Genomic DNA, 17,037 nt, shown 5'->3' on the forward strand with positions numbered 1-17,037 from the left:
GGAGGTGGAGGGAGAGGAGGAAGGAGGTGGAGGGAGAGGAGGAGGAAGAAGAGGAGGAGGACCGATGGATGGATGGATGAGGCCGGAGGGAGTGGGAGGGTTACCGGTTCTGCTTTTATTTATTTATTTGTTTATTTATTTTTGCTGCAGTATTCAGGCAGATTGGAGACGGACGCAAAGTTGCTACTAGAATGGTCCGAGCAGCAGCAACAGCAGCAGCAGGAGGAGGAGGAGGAAGAGGAGGAGGTCAAACCTGCAAACTCTCTTTTCTTATACACGCCCCTGACATGATGGTCATTAATGATTAAAGAGTGCAGTGAGGAGGGATGACAGAGACTGCTGCTGCCGCTGCAGCGGCCTCATTAGAGAAGAGAGCTGCACGGTTGTCTGATTAATCAAAAACAGGAAGGAAAAAAACAACAACGGCAAAGTCAAGCTGTGTTGCAGAAAACCTAACAGACCTAAACAAAATATTTTTTAAGCTTCTCCCATTGCTTGTTTCCCCTCGAATTAAACAGAAAAGGCCTTTGATCCGCCTCCTAATTTCAGGGCTTTGCATCTAATTGGATCGACTTCATGAAGTCTCCTTCAACACGCTTGGGATCAATAAACTACCTGAGCGCGAAAGACCGAGCTGGACCGCGGCACCACCGCAGGCTTCCTCCTGGGAGACTCAGTCAGTGTCCGTCTGCTTTGCTTGGTGACAGCGGGAAACCCGATGGCTGCAGAGAGAATTTCAAGCGATTTGAAAAACAAACAGAAAACTCTTAAAAGACTGGTGGAAAGCAACGTGACGGAGCCTCAGCGGGGCCAGAACACCACTCAGATATTACAATTCGACTGTTTGCTGCTTTCAAATTGTATCAAAAGCGTCCTCTGGGAGTCGATTGGCTGATTTAGCTGTGTGGCCCGGGTGCCAGTTTCACCATTACACATATTAAAAGCCTTCAGGGAATGGTGCCAAAAAAAGCCCTCCTGACCAAACGTGCTCGCCTTCGAGAAGGACGAGTCATCTCATCGCCTTTGTCGTTACCCTTGGCTTCGCAGCGACTGTAGGCGGCGCTCGGTGCATTACAGATGATTAGCTCGGCCAGTCAGATGAGTCACAGCGGCTGCATTACTCCCCACCCCCACCCCCGCAGTACCTTCTCCATTCACCCCCCAACCTCACTATCTTCTCCATTCACCCCTGTTTTCTCATCAAATAGGGAGGCTGCTGCCTGGATTTCATTTTTGAAGATACTCCGCTGGTACAGCCGTGGCAATAAACTGTGGGGGGTGACACGAGGAGGAAGAAGTCCAGAAGTGGGAGGTGTGCACGTAAGCAGCGGAAGAAGCAGGGAAGATTAATGAGTTCATATGCAGTACACAACATTTAAAAAGTTTAGGCGCTCCACCAGGGGCACCGTTAGGGTGGGAGGCGGCCTATAAGCCCCAGAGGAAACCATTAAGACGGCATTATTAAACATTATATACAGGTACAGGTAGGCTACTATACATGAGATATATCTATCTAATTATCCCCTCCACTGTGGAGTAGTCACGATCACCACTGCCCACCACGTAGCTATGCCTCTGGGTACTTTTTTTGTTTTTGTAATTCATTTTTAAAAATAACTATCGCGTAAAGAATAAAATCAATTAAATAGCTTGTTTCAAAATGCTCACTTGAAGTAAAGAAAAAAAACACACCATGTATTAGGGGCAAACTCATTATCGTCACCGAGTCCAAAATCGCTAGCGCCGCCCCTGCGCTTCACTCTCACTAAATTGCAGGATTTGTCGGCGCCAAACCCGAGGAACCTGACTTAAATTGGAATGTTGCAGCAATGTGGGAGGGCTCGGTGCACAGCAGATATTCGGTTCTCATCTGAGGTGAGTCGCTGCTCTCGGTGCAGGACCTAAAATAGGGCTGGAACTCTCCCGCTCCATGACCCTGTTGGAGCACCGAGGGAAGCAGCAGGAAGTAGGACTGAGGCCAGCTCTGTTGCTCCTAGTCCGGAAGTGAGAGCTGCACGACATTGGCGCAGGAGGTTTACAGGAGGGAAAAGACACAGGTCATTGAGAACGATTAAAGCACGGACGGGTATAACGCGTTGAGGCAATAAACAAATGTTTTTAAACGTATACGCATTCTCTAAGCTCCACCCTCTGCCTTGGCCTCACGGGCGTCATTACCGAATAACGCCAGCAGAGGCCGGCACACTCAAAGACTGAAATCGAGACAATCCTTCACTTTCTTTCCGGAACAGAACCTGAGCTGGTCGGAAATGTTGAATATTACAGCGAAATAAAAACCTGGTCGTGTTTTCGTTTCCACTGCCAAAAATAACCTGCCAGAGATGGAAGCACGGCCGCTAATTCTGTCGGCCTCCGTGTGAACTAATGTGCCTCTGCAACCTGGATATGTGAAGCGGCCTGACCCCCGTAGCACTATGCCAGTAACTTCAAAAGTCCACATACTTACATGGCTCCGCCATTAGAGGCTGGCAACGCGGTACTACGGAGCTGCTGACTGATTGCAATGTTCTCTTGGGTCCTAGAGAAGAGCTAAACGGATTGCGTTGCTGACAAAAGAGGCAGCAGCTGAATGATTGAATCGGTTTTGAAGACAAGGGAAGCATAGGGACACCACAGCGAAACCTATTAGCCATGTCAGAAATAAATAGTTCAGGGTGTGACGGAATGATTTGCCCCACACGTTTTTTTAATCAACAATATATTCAAGTTTGTTTTTTAATAACCAAAATAAAGTTTTGATATTTATATGTGAATTTTAAACCAACTAAACATGTGATTTTGTATATCTTTATATGATTTATACAGTACTCACCGATTTTATTGGACCACCATTTAATGTAAGGTTTATGCCACACGTGTCCTAATTTAACAGCAATGGTTAAAGTGATCTCCAAATGATTTACTTTACAAAAAACAAACAATGTTGCTGAATTACACAATTGTAGCCATCTACATTCATTCCAGAGTTTTAGTGGTTGAATATTATGCTTAATTAATTTCTGACTTCATGATCCGCCTCAAAGGCATAAAAAGGTGAGTCGTTTTTTTTTTATTTACCAAATAAATACTAATCGTATCTTTATTTGATTAGCATTTTTGCGAATGTGTTTGAGTGTTTTGATTCTTTCAATAAAGTGTCTATCTCTCTATCTATCTTATTATTCACATACTTGTTATTATTTTGCAACATTCTATGAGTTAGCTTGACCATAAAACCTGGTGTACGGGGGAAAGCTGTTGCAGTTGCAGTATTTCAGTGTAAAGAAGACACAGCGTTGGGGGTGGAAAAAAAAGCAAAACCAGAAATATAATGATTTATTAATATACACATGTAGATGTTAGATGTAGTTCTCCAATGAATAACAGAAGACTTTTGACGTGAAAACCATTGGCCTGCCCTAATGGCAAAGTGGAGCTGGGGAACAACACTTAAGACGTGCTTGCATTTAATTACCATAGACAAGAGTCAGTGGGCAACAGCTGACGGTGGACATGGATACAGACTGAGCAGGATGTAGTGAATGGGAAAGAGCAGAGAGTGGTATCAGGAGTTCATCTCACACACATGGAAACACTGCAAGAGGCCACAGGCAACGACGGCCCTTGGTTAGCACGGCCATATGTACATGTTTTCCTTTTTTTATTTTTTTTTTCCAGGAATCCAGCACCTTCCTGTCGAGACAAAACAACAATTGCACAAATAAAATAGCCATAAGCACCCAGGGCTGTAGGAGACATTTTTGGAACGGCTAAAAGTGTCACTCACCTTATGCTGCAAAAGGCTTCATTCCTTTAGCTCCTAATTTAGGACTGCAGCAGTCAAACAGATAACAACAGGTGTTAAAGGGAAGTCTTTAGTTTTAGACGGCAGCAACACAAAAACCCAGCAAATACTCACAAATACCCATGTATGAATATATTTCTGGCTTTAATTAAATAATAGTTAAATAATAATTAGGCTTTAGTTTGCATTTTGTTAACAAACACAGTTTTGCAAGGGTAGATTAACCTGCATTAACATGAGATTAACCTGGAGATTAACCTACAAATAAATACAGTGTACATTGGCGTTCTCGGGCATCCTGCTGAGTCTGGGAAATGTGATGAAGGCACTGAACTGAGTTACATGACGGGGACCATCACAGCTTTAATTTATGGTGGCCCCCTCTCAGACTCTTTTGGTGGCAGGGGCCATCTTTTCCCAGATTAGTGCCCACCATGTATGGAGAGCGAGTCACTCAGCAGGCACAGAGTGTCACCTCAGGACTTGCTAGACAGCTCAACTATCAAGCATATCCAGGTTAACGACTTTCATCATTTTACTTCACAAACAATGCTGATAAAAGCACAAGGAGAAATGAAGTCAAATCACAATAATTTCTGACCTGTGAGAATTTGAAGTCGACCTATTTCTTCTCTGCATCTGCGACTACTGGCTCTGTGACACAGAGAGACAATGATGAGCATTCAAGATGCTAAAATTCAGACTTACTGATCCAAAGAAGGGACCACTTTTGCTTTTGGCCTTTTAACACACTTACGTTTGACTTCCAGCTTGCAGCTGACGGTTGCTTCTCCGTGATTGTTGATGGCTTTGCAGGAGTACACGCCGCCGTCAAAGTTACCGGGCCTACGGATCTCCAGGGAGCAGATACCCTGAACGCAGATCTGCCTGAACTTGGGGTCTTCTCCAATAATCATCTGGTTCTTCATCCACTGAACCCTGGGCTGTGGTGAGAGGGAAAAAAATAATAACTTGATCTTTGAATGAAGGAATGGCCTCGGAAAGCAGTTGAGGTATTTCTATTTGGGTTTGGTACTACTTGGCAAGAGGAAGGGGAAAAAAAAGACTTTGATTGAAATGAACACACAGCCGCCCCCCCCTCCCCCCGCCCCCCCTCACTGTGGGAACTTTAATAGCGCTGACTGGGTGAAGACCTCCTGGGGGCCCCTTCTGAGAATATCGTGCCTGCGGCCCTGCTTCCCTGCTGACCTTTGACCCTCACGGCCACCTCTGCAGCTCCGTCGTTTTAAAGAACATAACACCGCATCCAACCTTTTCATCAAGAGCTACTGGAAAACAGGTGGGATTATGAGGCCAAATGGAAGGTGAGAGTCACGGTTGCCGGGCCAGATGAAGATACAATACACCAAGCTGAGCCAAGCTGCTGGTAAGCACGATCAAACATCGGTTCTGCAGATTAATCAGGCGGTGTCTGAAGAGTGCAGTATCAGTTGTGCATCACAGCAAATGCTGCCTGCTCCGACAGAGGTTTTGCGGCTCACGGCTGTTGCATAATCCTAAACCATCTCCCAAAACGTTTAATTAAAAGGTCTCAGACTGCATCATCTAATTTCATCCCCATTTGTTTCCATTAAAAACTCAAAATATCTGAGCGTCGGCTGGCAGCGAGTCGCGAAAGGCCTGACCGCAGTCATGCACACTGTCTGCTCTACTCTCTAGTGCAAAAACTGTGTTTGTTGTTTCTTGCTTCACTGAAGATGTTCAGTGTTACCTCAGGTGCTTATCCTACTGTGCTTTTTTTAACCATACAATCTAGTTTAGATATCAAAAATGTCAAACATGATCAAAGACATACAAACAAAAAGAAATAAATAAAAAAAATAAAAAAATAAAAGCATATTCTTTTCCTGCTATTCCTTTAGACCAGAACGCACTGCAGACGTTTATGTCTTCATGCCTTTAGATATGCACAAGTAAATAGTTAGCTACTCAGTTTTGGTCGATAAGTTGGTTGAATGAATGAAACTGTTACTCTACTTTTGGGGATCCCCTGACGGAGCACAGCAGCTTGGTGCTGTAGCCCACGGTGGTGGATCTGTCATTCAGAGAGGTGGTGAACTTGGGTGCCTCGCTGAAGTCGTGCTCCAGGTACTCGAGAGGTTTGTAATCAATACCTGGCGGACACAGGGAGAAACACAAGTGTTAAAATCAAAAACATAAAAAAAATCTCCTCTGGGATTTATGCAAAACCCATCATGACCGGATTCAACTGTTACTTTTTGGCTAATTTCAAGGTTAGAAACTTGAATCAGGTCATTTCAAAATAAATTAGATCAGGGGGTCTGCTTTTCTTTGGAAATTCAAACATTAAATTCTCAGATTCTCAATAAAATTGATTTTTTTTCTAACCATTTTTCCCACCAAAAATGTATCTTTCTGAGATAAGGACTGCAATGAGATGTTTTAAAGAGGACAGTCACCCCAACCGTTATACATCCACATTGACACACATCACAGTGCCCAATATGATCAGTCTGGACCCCTGCAAGACTGGGATTTGGGCTTCTCGACATTAAGTCAGCTGGTGAAACTACAGCAAGCACTATATTTTTGTAGCCATACAGCACAGAAGTCCAAGGTCTCTTTGAGAAGCCCCATTGTCCAAGCAGACCTAGAAATATGTCCCTGATCCAGAGTTAAAGTTTTTGCACGAGATATGCACTTTTAATTTTGCCCATACCATTCAGGCATTTTTGAGAGCAGGGGACACTTCTGTGGGGGCAGCTGCTACAGGACAAACACAGAAGGTGTACCTGTCTTAAGGATCTTGGCCTCCTCCTTGGTAACAGTGGCATCCTCGCTAATGCCACACTTGTTCTCAGCATACACCCTGAACTTGTATGTGTTGCCCATGATAAGATCAGAGATGGTGGCATTCAGTCTATGGTAATGCTCCAGCTCAGTGTACCAGTCCTACGGGGAAAAACTCAGTTACTAGAAGGTAGCACCGCCACAACCACCACCACCACCACCACCAACAACAACAACAACAACAACAACAACAACAACAACAACAACAACAACAACAACAACATGTGATCTTGCGTCATTCTGCAAACTTACTCCAGTCTTTTTGTCAGCCTTCTGCACCGTGTAGCCTGTGATCTCTGTGTTTCCGTTGTCCGAGGGAGCGGTCCACTCCAGGGCAACGTTGAAGCCCCAGGTGTCCACGATCTTCACGCTGGCGGGAGGACCGGGCAGCTCTGCAAAAGCACCAAGGTACCAAAATCGTTTGTCGCCTTTCACCCCCCAAAAAACACACTGCTCTCTCACGTGTGCGGAGCTCAAGACTTAAATGCTCACCGACAATCTGCAGGGTGACTATCGCCTTGTCCTCAAAGTCGTCCACCTTCACGCACATTTCGTACTCTCCAGAGTCCTCTCTGTCGGCCGCACGGATGAACAGGATGCTGTCTCTGTCCGAGCTGCGGATGTTCACCCTCTTGGTGTCCAAGGGCTGTCCGTTCTTTAACCAGCTGACGGCGGGTTTGGGTTTGCCCTGAGTCACAGACATCGGGAAGACAGGGAATGATATTAAAAAAATTCACAAAAATTTAAAATATATATGTATTTTTTGGGGGCAATTGAAGCTCACCGTGAAGGGGATGGTCAGGTTAATCTTAGCTCCGACGTTGGCCACGTACCTCTGCCTGAGGAAACGAGGCAGGCGGACCTTGGGGCGATCTGGAGGGAAAGAAAAAATGTTTCACAAATCCAATTCAATCTGAAAAGACATCTGTCTAGCTAGCTGGCTAGCTAGCATCTATTCGATCTTTAGCTTGATTTCAAGACATATGTGGCCTAAACTCAGCTTCCCTGTAAAATGGCTGCCAGATCAACACAATGAGAAAATCCTTAGGCTAGTTTGTCACATGTCGGAATGGTTGACAGGGCTCAAGGGGCGTCTCAGAAGCCTAATTTGCAACAGTGATTTGGTGCGCAGCCTGCTGAGTCCTTGCAAGCAACATTTGTCAGGTCTCTAAATAAAGCAGGCGTAGTGCAGTGTATCACCTCCACGACTCATTAGCCCGGGTGTTAGCGGCTGCAAATCGGACAAGAAGTTTGTCAAAAACACTTTTGACTGCAATTGGTGTGCGCAAGAGAGAGATAGACCGTTGAGATTGGTAGACCTGCGAAGATTCAGTACGTATCAGCACAAATACGGCGCATACTGAGGGTCTTATCACTTTGTCTAGTGGAGGAGAGGCTTAATGGACATTGCGCCTGCAAAGACTGAGGCATGTTCCAAAATAAACAGCGAGCCTCGGCAAGTGTCATGTACGCAAATGGTGGGACTTGCTGGAATTCAGCCCCCCCGCGCTACTCCCACCTGCCAGCCCCTCAGATCATTTGTCAAATCGGTCTTGCAGGGGAGGAAAAAGAGAAAAAAAGGAGGGGGGATTATGAGGAGGAGGACCATCACCCTGAGAGAGCTTGGCACTAAATGCACCAATATCCCAGCGATTTTTCCAGAGCATTGACGCCTTTTTGTCGGAAACAATTCATAAGTACTTTCTAAATGCGGAGCCCCCTCTTTCCCCCCGCCACACCCACCCACCACCACTACGGCGACCCTGACAGTGAAGCATGGACGTGGATATCGGAATACCACCGCCCAGGCCGGGATCGAGTTGCTTGGCCCCTCCTGTCCAGCTCTCCATTCCGCATATCAGTGACTTGCTAGCCGAGCCAACACTGCTCCTAAAATTAAAGCCTTGTCCTCGTCAATTTAGCACAAATCACCTCGAATGCACGGCCCAAGGCTAAGACGGTGAGCTCTACAGCCTGGGTACGGTGTAAGCGAACTGCTAAACAAGTGGGTAGTTATCGCTAGGCGGAAAATCAGTTGGTTGTTTGAGCTAAAAGCGGAAACGAGCGAGAAGACGGCAGTTTTTGCGCTGTTAACACTGCGGCTGTGTGCCGGCGGGACAGCTGAGAGGAAAACATAGCTGAGATGGTTCGGCTTGACTCCTGCACTCTACAACTACCTCTGCCCGGCAATAAAAGTGTCTGTAAAGAGGCAGCCAAGCGGAGTCAAAGTGTACTCCTCTAATAACCTTGTTTCAGATCCAAGCAATTAAATTTAAACCCGTCCATTGGAGGTCGAGTTGAGCGACGAGCTGGAGTCCTGTCTTGCCCACGTGTGCAACATTAGGATATATGAATTAGATTCATTTGACAGCACCGCTCTTTGACCTCTGATAATTTCATCCCCTAAACACTTCCAAGTTTTCAGTTCCATTGAGTGAAGAAAGCAGGACTTTGTCACAACAATCACTTCACTTTGTCTACCCAGTTAGGTCAATATTATGTAATTATCACAGTATAGTTACAGAGTTTCATAGTACATTTTCAAGAAAACAATTTTAAATGTTTGTTTTTTTTACTTTAAGACAAAATAGTGACAGACAGTTTGAGTTTTTAACAAGGATTTTCAGAATTTAAAAAAATAACAAATGTTACTTGTATTCATAGTGCCTTTAAAGGGAGCTTTATGCAGATGTGTTAATGTAAATATATATATTTGTTTTAATTGTTTTATCTATTGAAATAAAGATTTAAAAAAAAAACATATGAAAAATGTAAACCCTTTCTTCAATCCTGTGCCTATCTGGCTGTGTTGAACACTTCTTACCAGCCACCTCCTTGACCAGCACAGCCTCGGGGAGGGCGACAGGAGGGCTGCGGCCGCCCGCATTGACAGCCACCACGCGGATCTTCAGGCGGTCACCGGTGGTCTGGTTCTTGATGACATAGCGGCAGGACTTCTGCAGCTCCTCGTTGACCGCCTTCCAGTCCTCGGCTGGTGGAACGAATCACACCGAATTAAAGGTTCACGCTAGAAATGATAGGACTGAGAACAACATCTAATTCATGCACATTTAAAATAGCATTATGCTTTTCGTTCAGCACCAACGTTTTGAATTCTGCTGAGGGAACACTTTGTTTTAATGGCCTGTGACATTGTCGCTCTGTGGGAATCAGCATGGCCCTGCCTGCTAAATCAAGCCTGCATTAAAACGCTGCTGATATTAGCTTCAGGCTGGAGATCTAAAAGCAGCCGGACCTCCGTAGGAGCCCGTCAGGCCCTGAAATGCCTCTTTCCATGTAGGGCGAGGTTAGGTAGCTCATGATACAACTCCAGCAGTGACACTTAAGGAACAGCTGCAACCGATACTGGCTGACCCACATTAAAGAGCAATTTAACAAGTTCTTTAGTGTCTTTGCATTGAAAGACTCTGTGTACACAAACATAGATAACAGAGCAACAAGGAGGCGCTGCTATAAGTCACATCTGAGATTAAAACGAAATAAACAAATAAATAAATCAGACTTGAATGTTTTTCACATGTAGGACATTCAGGTGTATTAATACTCTGACCCCTGTTGGTGGCTCGTGCCAAGAGTCAGCACCTGGTCAGGAGCAGGGCAGGACTTACTTCCATCCTTGCAGATTTCAATGGTGTATCCGTCCAGACCGGAATCCCCAACAACCTCTGGCTGGCTCCAGATGATGGTGACCGAAGTGTCATTTTTATCCTCAATGAACAGGTCCAGAGGAGCGCTGGTGGGCTCTGCAAGGCGCCAAACAGTCAGTCAAGTTTGGACAAAAAAATATGCGTGGAAAAAAAAACTGATGCAGGAGATTTCTTTTACGAGTTTAAGACTCCTTTAATCAAACAGTAACAAAAAAATAAATAAAACCAGGAGGCTATTTTTTTCGTTCCTCTTTAAAATTCTTTACCTTTGGGTGGAGGTGGCGGTGGCGTGGGTGGCTTAGGCTCCTCGGGCGCAGCAGCTTCAGCTGATGTTAAACAGGCATTTGCAAATGTTATTACCACTGGCTGAGCAGAGCAGTGCTGCAGCACCAAAGTCAAAAATAAATAAATAAAAATAAAACAAAATAAAAACAGCTTTGTGACTCACGGCTCTCTGCCTCCCCTACTGGGAGCCCATAGGATTCACAACTCTAATAACTCTTTATCCATTTAGTGTCAACCGTGACCTCGTCGTGTCAGCTATGGCATGACGAGGGAGAGCGGCGAACATGCTCTGAATCAGCGGGTTTCTTTACCATCAGCGGGGGCGGCTTCGGAGTCAGCAGCGGGAGCAGCTTCGTCTGCAGCAGGAGCAGCGGCGGCAGCTGTTATTGGATGTTAGATATTAATGTTTAGTGCATTGGAAAGAGGATCGTGTCTGTGTGTGTGTGAGTGAGAGAGAGAGTGTTGGGCTGAGCTCAAATGTTGCAAGGTGTTAAATGTTAGCCTTATCGTTCGGGTCTAGAATAAACACGGGTGTGTTTTAAAATCCTCTGCAGGTGATCCCACTTTATCCATTTATTGTCAACCGTGACCTCGTCATGTCAGCTACGGCATGACGAGGGAGCGCGGCGAACATGCTCTGAATCAGCGGGTTTCTTTACCATCAGCGGGGGCGGCTTCGGAGTCAGCAGCGGGAGCAGCTTCGACAGCAGCAGGAGCAGCGGCGGCAGCTGTTATTGGATGTTAGATATTAATGTTTAGTGCATTGGAAAGAGGATCGTGTGTGTGTGTGTGTGTGTGAGTGAGAGAGAGTGTGTTGGGCTGAGCTCAAATGTTGCAAGGTGTTAAATGTTAGCCTTATCGTTAGAGTCTAGAATAAACATGGGTGTGTTTTAAAATCCTCTGCAGGTGATCCCACTTTAGCAACAGGAGATTTTAAACTGCTTAGCATCGCATTGGTTCACTGGTGTATGTCAACATGAACATGCCAATCCTTTTTTTTTGTTAATACACTAGTAGCCTGGTTTACCGTCAGCTGGGGCCTCAGCAGCAACAGCAGCTGGCGTCTCTTCAGCGGCAGGAGCGGCAGCTGATATTAGGGGTTAGAGGAGATCAGTGCAACACCATTTTGAAAATTGTCAGGTGCATTTTCAAAATGTTCGCCAGAATGGTTACATCTACGGATGAATGGAAAGGAAATGTTAAACTGAGCAGAGAAAGGCAGGGTGAGTCAGGCGCCACTTGACTAAAAGTGCAGTCAAGCCTCTTTTGGTGGAAACAGTTGAAGTTTGAGCTGTCATTGTTGGAGCAGAAGGGTTAAAGTTGGGGCAACTGGACTTGTTCTTGCGATCTTGAAGACGTTTTGCCTCTCGTCCGAAAGGCTTCTTCAGTTCTGACGTTTCCTCTTTTGGATGAAAGGCGAAAAATCTTCAAGATCACAAGAACAAGTTCAGTTGGCCCAACTTTAACCCTTCTACTTTAAGATGACCAAGATGACTGAGAACCTTCGCAGACAGCTGGGTGCAGAGTTAAATATTAGAATTAAAATAGATTGTGTTTATCATCATTATCATATCGTGCCTTAAAATTAATGATAAATGATGGCTCAACTGGCGTCCAATATTAAGGATGCAAAAAATAATAATAATAAAAATAAAATAAACGTCAGGAGCAGCTGACGTCACAAAGGGCAGGGTGTGGACAAACAAAACATCAACTCGTGAACGGCGCTGAAATTGCAATAGACTATTAAAAAGCAGGAAGTATGCAACTCGGTGACTGCGCTTCAGCCTTCATGGAGCAGAGCGCGCTGTGCGTAAAAGCTTTACGCACGTTGCTCGGCTACTGGAAAAGAAAAATGAGCCAAGGCGGACCGAACGGAGCGGTGACGGGCTCGGCGCGTTACCGTCTGCTGGGGGCGCCTCGGCAGGTGCGGCTTCACCCTCAGCTGGGGCCGGAGCAGCTTCGCCCTCGACGGGCGGGGCTACCTCAGCAGGTGCGGCTTCAGCCGGGGCGGCCTCGGCGGGAGCGGCCTCGGGAGCCGGTTCCGGAGCGGGTTCCGCAGCCTTCTCCTCCTTCTTGGCTGGTTCTTTCTTGGCCGCCTTCTTGATTGGGGCAGGCTTGGACGGCATGATGGAGGTTACAGCTACTTCCCCAAAGCTACAGTCCTCAGAAAAAAAAAAGCAGTGGATCCAATGCCACTGGTGCTGTGGGGGCGGCAGCCTGATATAGGGCTCGAGGCAGGGCAGGCCACGCCCCCTAATGAAAGGCACGTAACGGATACCGGGCGGGCACACATATGACTCAGGCAGACCACCACCGCGTCAGTCTCCTGCATCAGCTGTCAGCTCGTGTGATTCAAGCTCCTATGCAGTTTCATTCAGGTGGGCTGCAGGAGAGATATGAGAGACAATCGAGGAGTAACACAACCATGTAGTATGTAGCAGAGCTTAAAATGGGGTATGTGTCTGCACGCAGCACTGTGTATAGCAGTTTTGTAGTTTTGAAAAGTTTGGCTAGTATTGTGTTGTAAAATATCTACAAGCCGGCAAAATGTCACTGAAATGTGAACACTCAAACTATTGCATTATATTATATTATATTATATTATATTATAGTTATGCTGGAACACTTACAGTCAGTCATGGAACTCTTTTTCAAAAATGTATACGTTTGCTTTGCAGAACAACAATAATAACAATTCTGATCATATTTTCAGCTGCTAAAAATATACATTTTAGCATTTGCCTATGACGAATAGGATGGTTTAGAATGGGTAAAAGTCAGACACGGAGCAAAAGGATAAATATAACATGTATTTTATTGATTCCAACAACCAGTGACAGGTGGATGAAAGCCTTCAGAAAGTCGACTTATCCATGTGATGGACCCAACTCTATAGATTTACACCCTTCTCTGTGAATGAGCTCTTTATCTTATTTTTTTTATTTTAAATCCCTCTCCTCTATGATTGTTGCCGCATCCAGAATGCCGATTTATTTACAATCTTTACAATGATGTCCTGTACAAAATAGAGAAATCAAGTTTTACAAAGGATTCTTTAGCAAAAGAAAGAAATATCAAATCTGAGTTTTAAAAAGGAAATCATTATCTGGAACGACTTTCTCCAGCGATACATTGATGATGATGCTCGTTTTTTGTTTTTTTTTTGTTCGTTTTTTTCTCATCACACGCCAAGTATACATGCATTTACAACACTTATTAGAAACCCTTAACATTTGCACGTCATTGACATTAGATACCGCATAACTATTTTTTTTTTTTAGTTTTTTCTTCTTCTTTTTTTTCAGTTGATCCACAACAAGCTTTGCAAAAATATGACTATTCAGCAACCTGCATTGGCCAAGATAACAGATTCAGCACTATTTCTGCTTTAATTCCACTTAAATACAATGCATATATGCCTTTTAAGGCGCACAATTTGATTCCTAAACACTTGACACTTGTTTTTACCGTCGTCTGACCCTTTTGGCGCCACTGACGAAGACAAATCGCAGGCAGCGGCTTTGCCTCGTCATCCGTAAACCCTGTTTTCAATGCGTCAGACGCTCCGCTCGTTAAGGCTTGACCTGTCCGCGTGCAGTCAGCCTGAATCGCTTTTAAAGGCATGCCGGACGCAAAGCTCGCACCTTTTGCCGACGGCCAACAGCGGAAGAAGTTGCTGCATAGTCCCGATGAGCACGATGAGCAAACACGAATCACAGCAACTACAGAGCAACAGGCACAACACAACCAGTGAATGAGATGAGAAGCTCAGCTGACTTTTTTTTCTAGTGTTTTGTCTGTTTTTCATTTGGCCCACAGAGACCGACCAGTCCGGCGCCGGTAACACTGTCCATTACATGGAATATTTACAAAGTTTCGGATCACTTTCATTCAGATTTTCTGTTTGTTTTTGTTTTTTTGCTTGTAATGCATTTAGTTCATTGTTGTCGTTTTTAACTTTCCAGGCGACCAATCAGAGCTGTTAGTGAGGGTTTTATTAGTCAAGGCTTTGTTCCAACTGCGCGCCTCAAGATGCTACTTATGCTATTAACTCGTTCCGATCAAGGTGTCTTAGTAGCTGTCAGACATTCATTTACAGGCCGTATGTACAAGTTTTGGTCTGAGCACCTGAAAAAAACGAAGCGAGCTTGGAATGAAGAGGATGAATTACTGCCACACCACTTGAACAACCATGTGCTTTTCTTTGTCTCTTATTCCACTTGGACCGCTTCGCACAAACTTACACCAAATACGTCAAAACGTGTTTACATGCTCCGGTTTCTTTTCATTCTTTCTTTTTCAAAAAAAAAAAAAAACAACAAAAAAACTCTTGGTCAGCAACAATTAACGTTGCGTCCACGTCTTCAAATTTTCACATCTGAACTGGAAATAAAAGACTCTTAATCTTCGCTAGGTCTATTTAATTCATTAGCAACTGACACACAACTCGTCTCTAACCTACCTTCATAGTCTACGTTGTCTTACTTCAACAGCTAAACAGTTTGGGATGTCATTAAGAAGCACCGAGTGCACGAGGAAGATGACGACGACGACGATGATGATGATAATCACCATGAGCAACACCGACATATTGAACTTTTAAGTGCACAAACTGTTGGGAATGAAATGGGCACAGGGTGTACTGAAGTCACACCACTCAGCCAGTTGGAAGTGTTTTACAGTGGACCTTAGCGATAAGGCTTCTTTTACGAGAAAATACGCCATGACACTGCTGAATGGTTCTCTTATTAGTGTTTCCTGTACATTCATTAGTTTAACTTAAACCCCTAACGTGACAGTCAATCAAGGTACAAGTTATTTGGCTCATTACATAAGATATTTGCTCCAGCTAATAAAGATAAAATAACTACTATGTAGCCTAAAGTTATGTACATAATATACATATGAATATTCTGAATATGGGTGGGGGGTGGAGGGTGGGGGGGGTTGGAGAGGTCTTTTCTGTATAAATGTCTAACCAGCAGGTGTTTGCTGTTCTATAATGATCCCTGTGTATCTGGTACCTGATAGATATGGCAACATCGGCGGCGCTGCTTCTTTCATGTGAAGCAGTTCATTAAATCGTAAGGAAAAAAGAGAGTGCTTGAAAAACGAGAAAGTGTGACGCGTCCAAGCATTGCGCTGGCTTCACCGACACAGTTTTACGCAAAAGAGTATGACAGCAAGTCAGCCATCGGAGGAACATGGCAAAGGTGCAAATGATATGTCGACAACTGCGCTGCTAGCTTAGCATCCAACGCGTCATTTCGTAGCCTGATAAAATAATAGAACTTTCGGTCGTGTAGCACCTTTTTATATAGGGAATGCATTTCAAAGTGCTAGATTATGAGCGGCAGGTGCTTCAGGTAGAGAGACAAAAGGAGTGTAAGTGTAAACTTGACAATTATAGCGTACTGATTGAAATGCAATCATCGTAAATGGCGAAGAAGGTTAAAAAAAAAATCGTAATGTTTTTTTTAGAAGTAATAAATAAAATAAGTAAAATAACAATCCAAGCAAAATATGTATAGTATGCTTAAAACGTGGCTTCAATAAACAAAGGTAGCGTGATTTAACAGAAACATTAAAAAAAGAAAACATGGAAATTTGAGAGAAGGTGCAAACGCGTTTAAAGCCTTTTTTCTAGACTCTAGTCATGAATGCGGCGCTAAAGACAACAGGTGAGATTCAAGTTTGTTACTGAAAACAAAGAGATGACGATTGGAATAAATAACTAGCACTGATATGAAAGCACCAGTTAGCTCTGCTGACAGTGACGTCTTTGTTGTTAAGGCATCTCTGTTTTTCACCTGTTGGTCTTGTTCACTTCACGATTGCATATGTTGGAAAAAGGTTTGGCTTCTTTCAGCACTCTGTCTGCACACAGTAGACAGGTACCGAAGCGTTTGAGTGGAGCTGTCATACTCTTTTCCCAAAACCAGACACCATAATTGAATAGGCCCTCGCAACGAGCACGCCGCCTCCCACCGTGCACTCGGGCACAAATGTGGGGCCGAGAGTGCCGTTAAAGGAATCACCTGAAGTTTGTTAAGTGCTAAAGTGGACGAGTTTCATAGCGACCTAGTAGCACCAGTCTAGGAGTGCGACGGCGGAGGAGAGATGGGAATGAAAGTGGACGTCGTCCCAGTCGGACGCACAATGAAACCTCCGGACGTGTTTCCGATGGTTTGTAATCACCCAAAGACCCAAATTCACCTCCTGGAACGACAGACAAAAATCAGCCGACACCCTTTTTCATGAGGTCTCGCTTGAAATCCGGAGTGTCTTCAAAGTTTCGGCAGACTGGGGTCTTCTTTCTCTGGGGACTCGATGTAATTGGCAGCCTCTTGAAGTTTCAATAGCATGGCCATCTGAGAAGAGAGACAGGAGGGTTTTTGGAAATGGCAATGCTTTGGAGGAGCTGCTTCAAGTGAAGTGCTGACA

At 44.7% G+C, this 17,037-nt stretch overlaps 2 protein-coding genes across 10 annotated transcripts in view; both read right to left on the minus strand.

The window, feature by feature from the left end:
* Positions 1 to 3,798: 3,798 nt before the first annotated feature.
* Positions 3,799 to 12,781, minus strand: mybphb (myosin binding protein Hb). Of its 5 annotated transcripts, XM_076024947.1 has the most exons (15): positions 12,494 to 12,781; positions 11,618 to 11,677; positions 11,250 to 11,318; positions 10,902 to 10,970; positions 10,572 to 10,631; positions 10,267 to 10,401; positions 9,462 to 9,629; positions 7,422 to 7,510; positions 7,130 to 7,325; positions 6,890 to 7,029; positions 6,580 to 6,739; positions 5,804 to 5,940; positions 4,563 to 4,749; positions 4,407 to 4,459; positions 3,799 to 3,820 (listed from the first exon to the last, which is right to left on the minus strand). In XM_076024947.1, exons 1-14 carry the CDS (start codon positions 12,717 to 12,719, stop codon positions 4,428 to 4,430), a joined length of 1,728 nt encoding a protein of 575 aa, XP_075881062.1. In that variant the 5' UTR covers positions 12,720 to 12,781; the 3' UTR covers positions 3,799 to 3,820; positions 4,407 to 4,427. The 5 variants fall into 5 exon arrangements, with proteins under 5 accessions (XP_075881062.1, XP_075881063.1, XP_075881064.1 ...); XM_076024948.1 differs by lacking the exon at positions 11,618 to 11,677; XM_076024949.1 differs by lacking the exon at positions 11,250 to 11,318.
* Positions 12,782 to 13,390: 609 nt separating this feature from the next.
* Positions 13,391 to 17,037, minus strand: part of nav1b (neuron navigator 1b) — a 64,244-nt gene continuing 60,597 nt past the window's right edge. For all 5 annotated transcript variants that reach the window (XM_076024953.1, XM_076024952.1, XM_076024954.1 and 2 more), the window contains one exon: positions 13,391 to 16,964. In XM_076024953.1, coding sequence (XP_075881068.1) covers positions 16,881 to 16,964 — 84 coding nt within the window. In that variant the 3' untranslated portion in view covers positions 13,391 to 16,880. The remainder of the gene's footprint in view (positions 16,965 to 17,037) is intronic.

Source organism: Nelusetta ayraudi, unplaced genomic scaffold (assembly GCF_046127955.1).
Source record: "Nelusetta ayraudi isolate G7.1 ecotype Tasmania unplaced genomic scaffold, CSIRO-AGI_Nayr_v1 ptg000017l, whole genome shotgun sequence".
Classification (NCBI taxonomy): domain Eukaryota; kingdom Metazoa; phylum Chordata; class Actinopteri; order Tetraodontiformes; family Monacanthidae; genus Nelusetta; species Nelusetta ayraudi.

What these genes read in the sequence shown, in the direction of transcription:
- mybphb (XM_076024947.1), bottom strand. Translation starts at nt 12,719, where the DNA reads ATGCCGTCCAAGCCTGCCCCAATCAAGAAGGCGGCCAAGAAAGAACCA. An exon ending in CGAAGCCGCCCCCGCTGATG is followed by an intron (nt 10,971 to 11,249) that starts GTAAAGAAACCC and finishes ATCCAATAACAG; the next exon opens with CTGCCGCCGCTGCTCCTGCT. An exon ending in ACCGCCACCTCCACCCAAAG is followed by an intron (nt 10,402 to 10,571) that starts GTAAAGAATTTT and finishes GGCGCCTTGCAG; the next exon opens with AGCCCACCAGCGCTCCTCTG.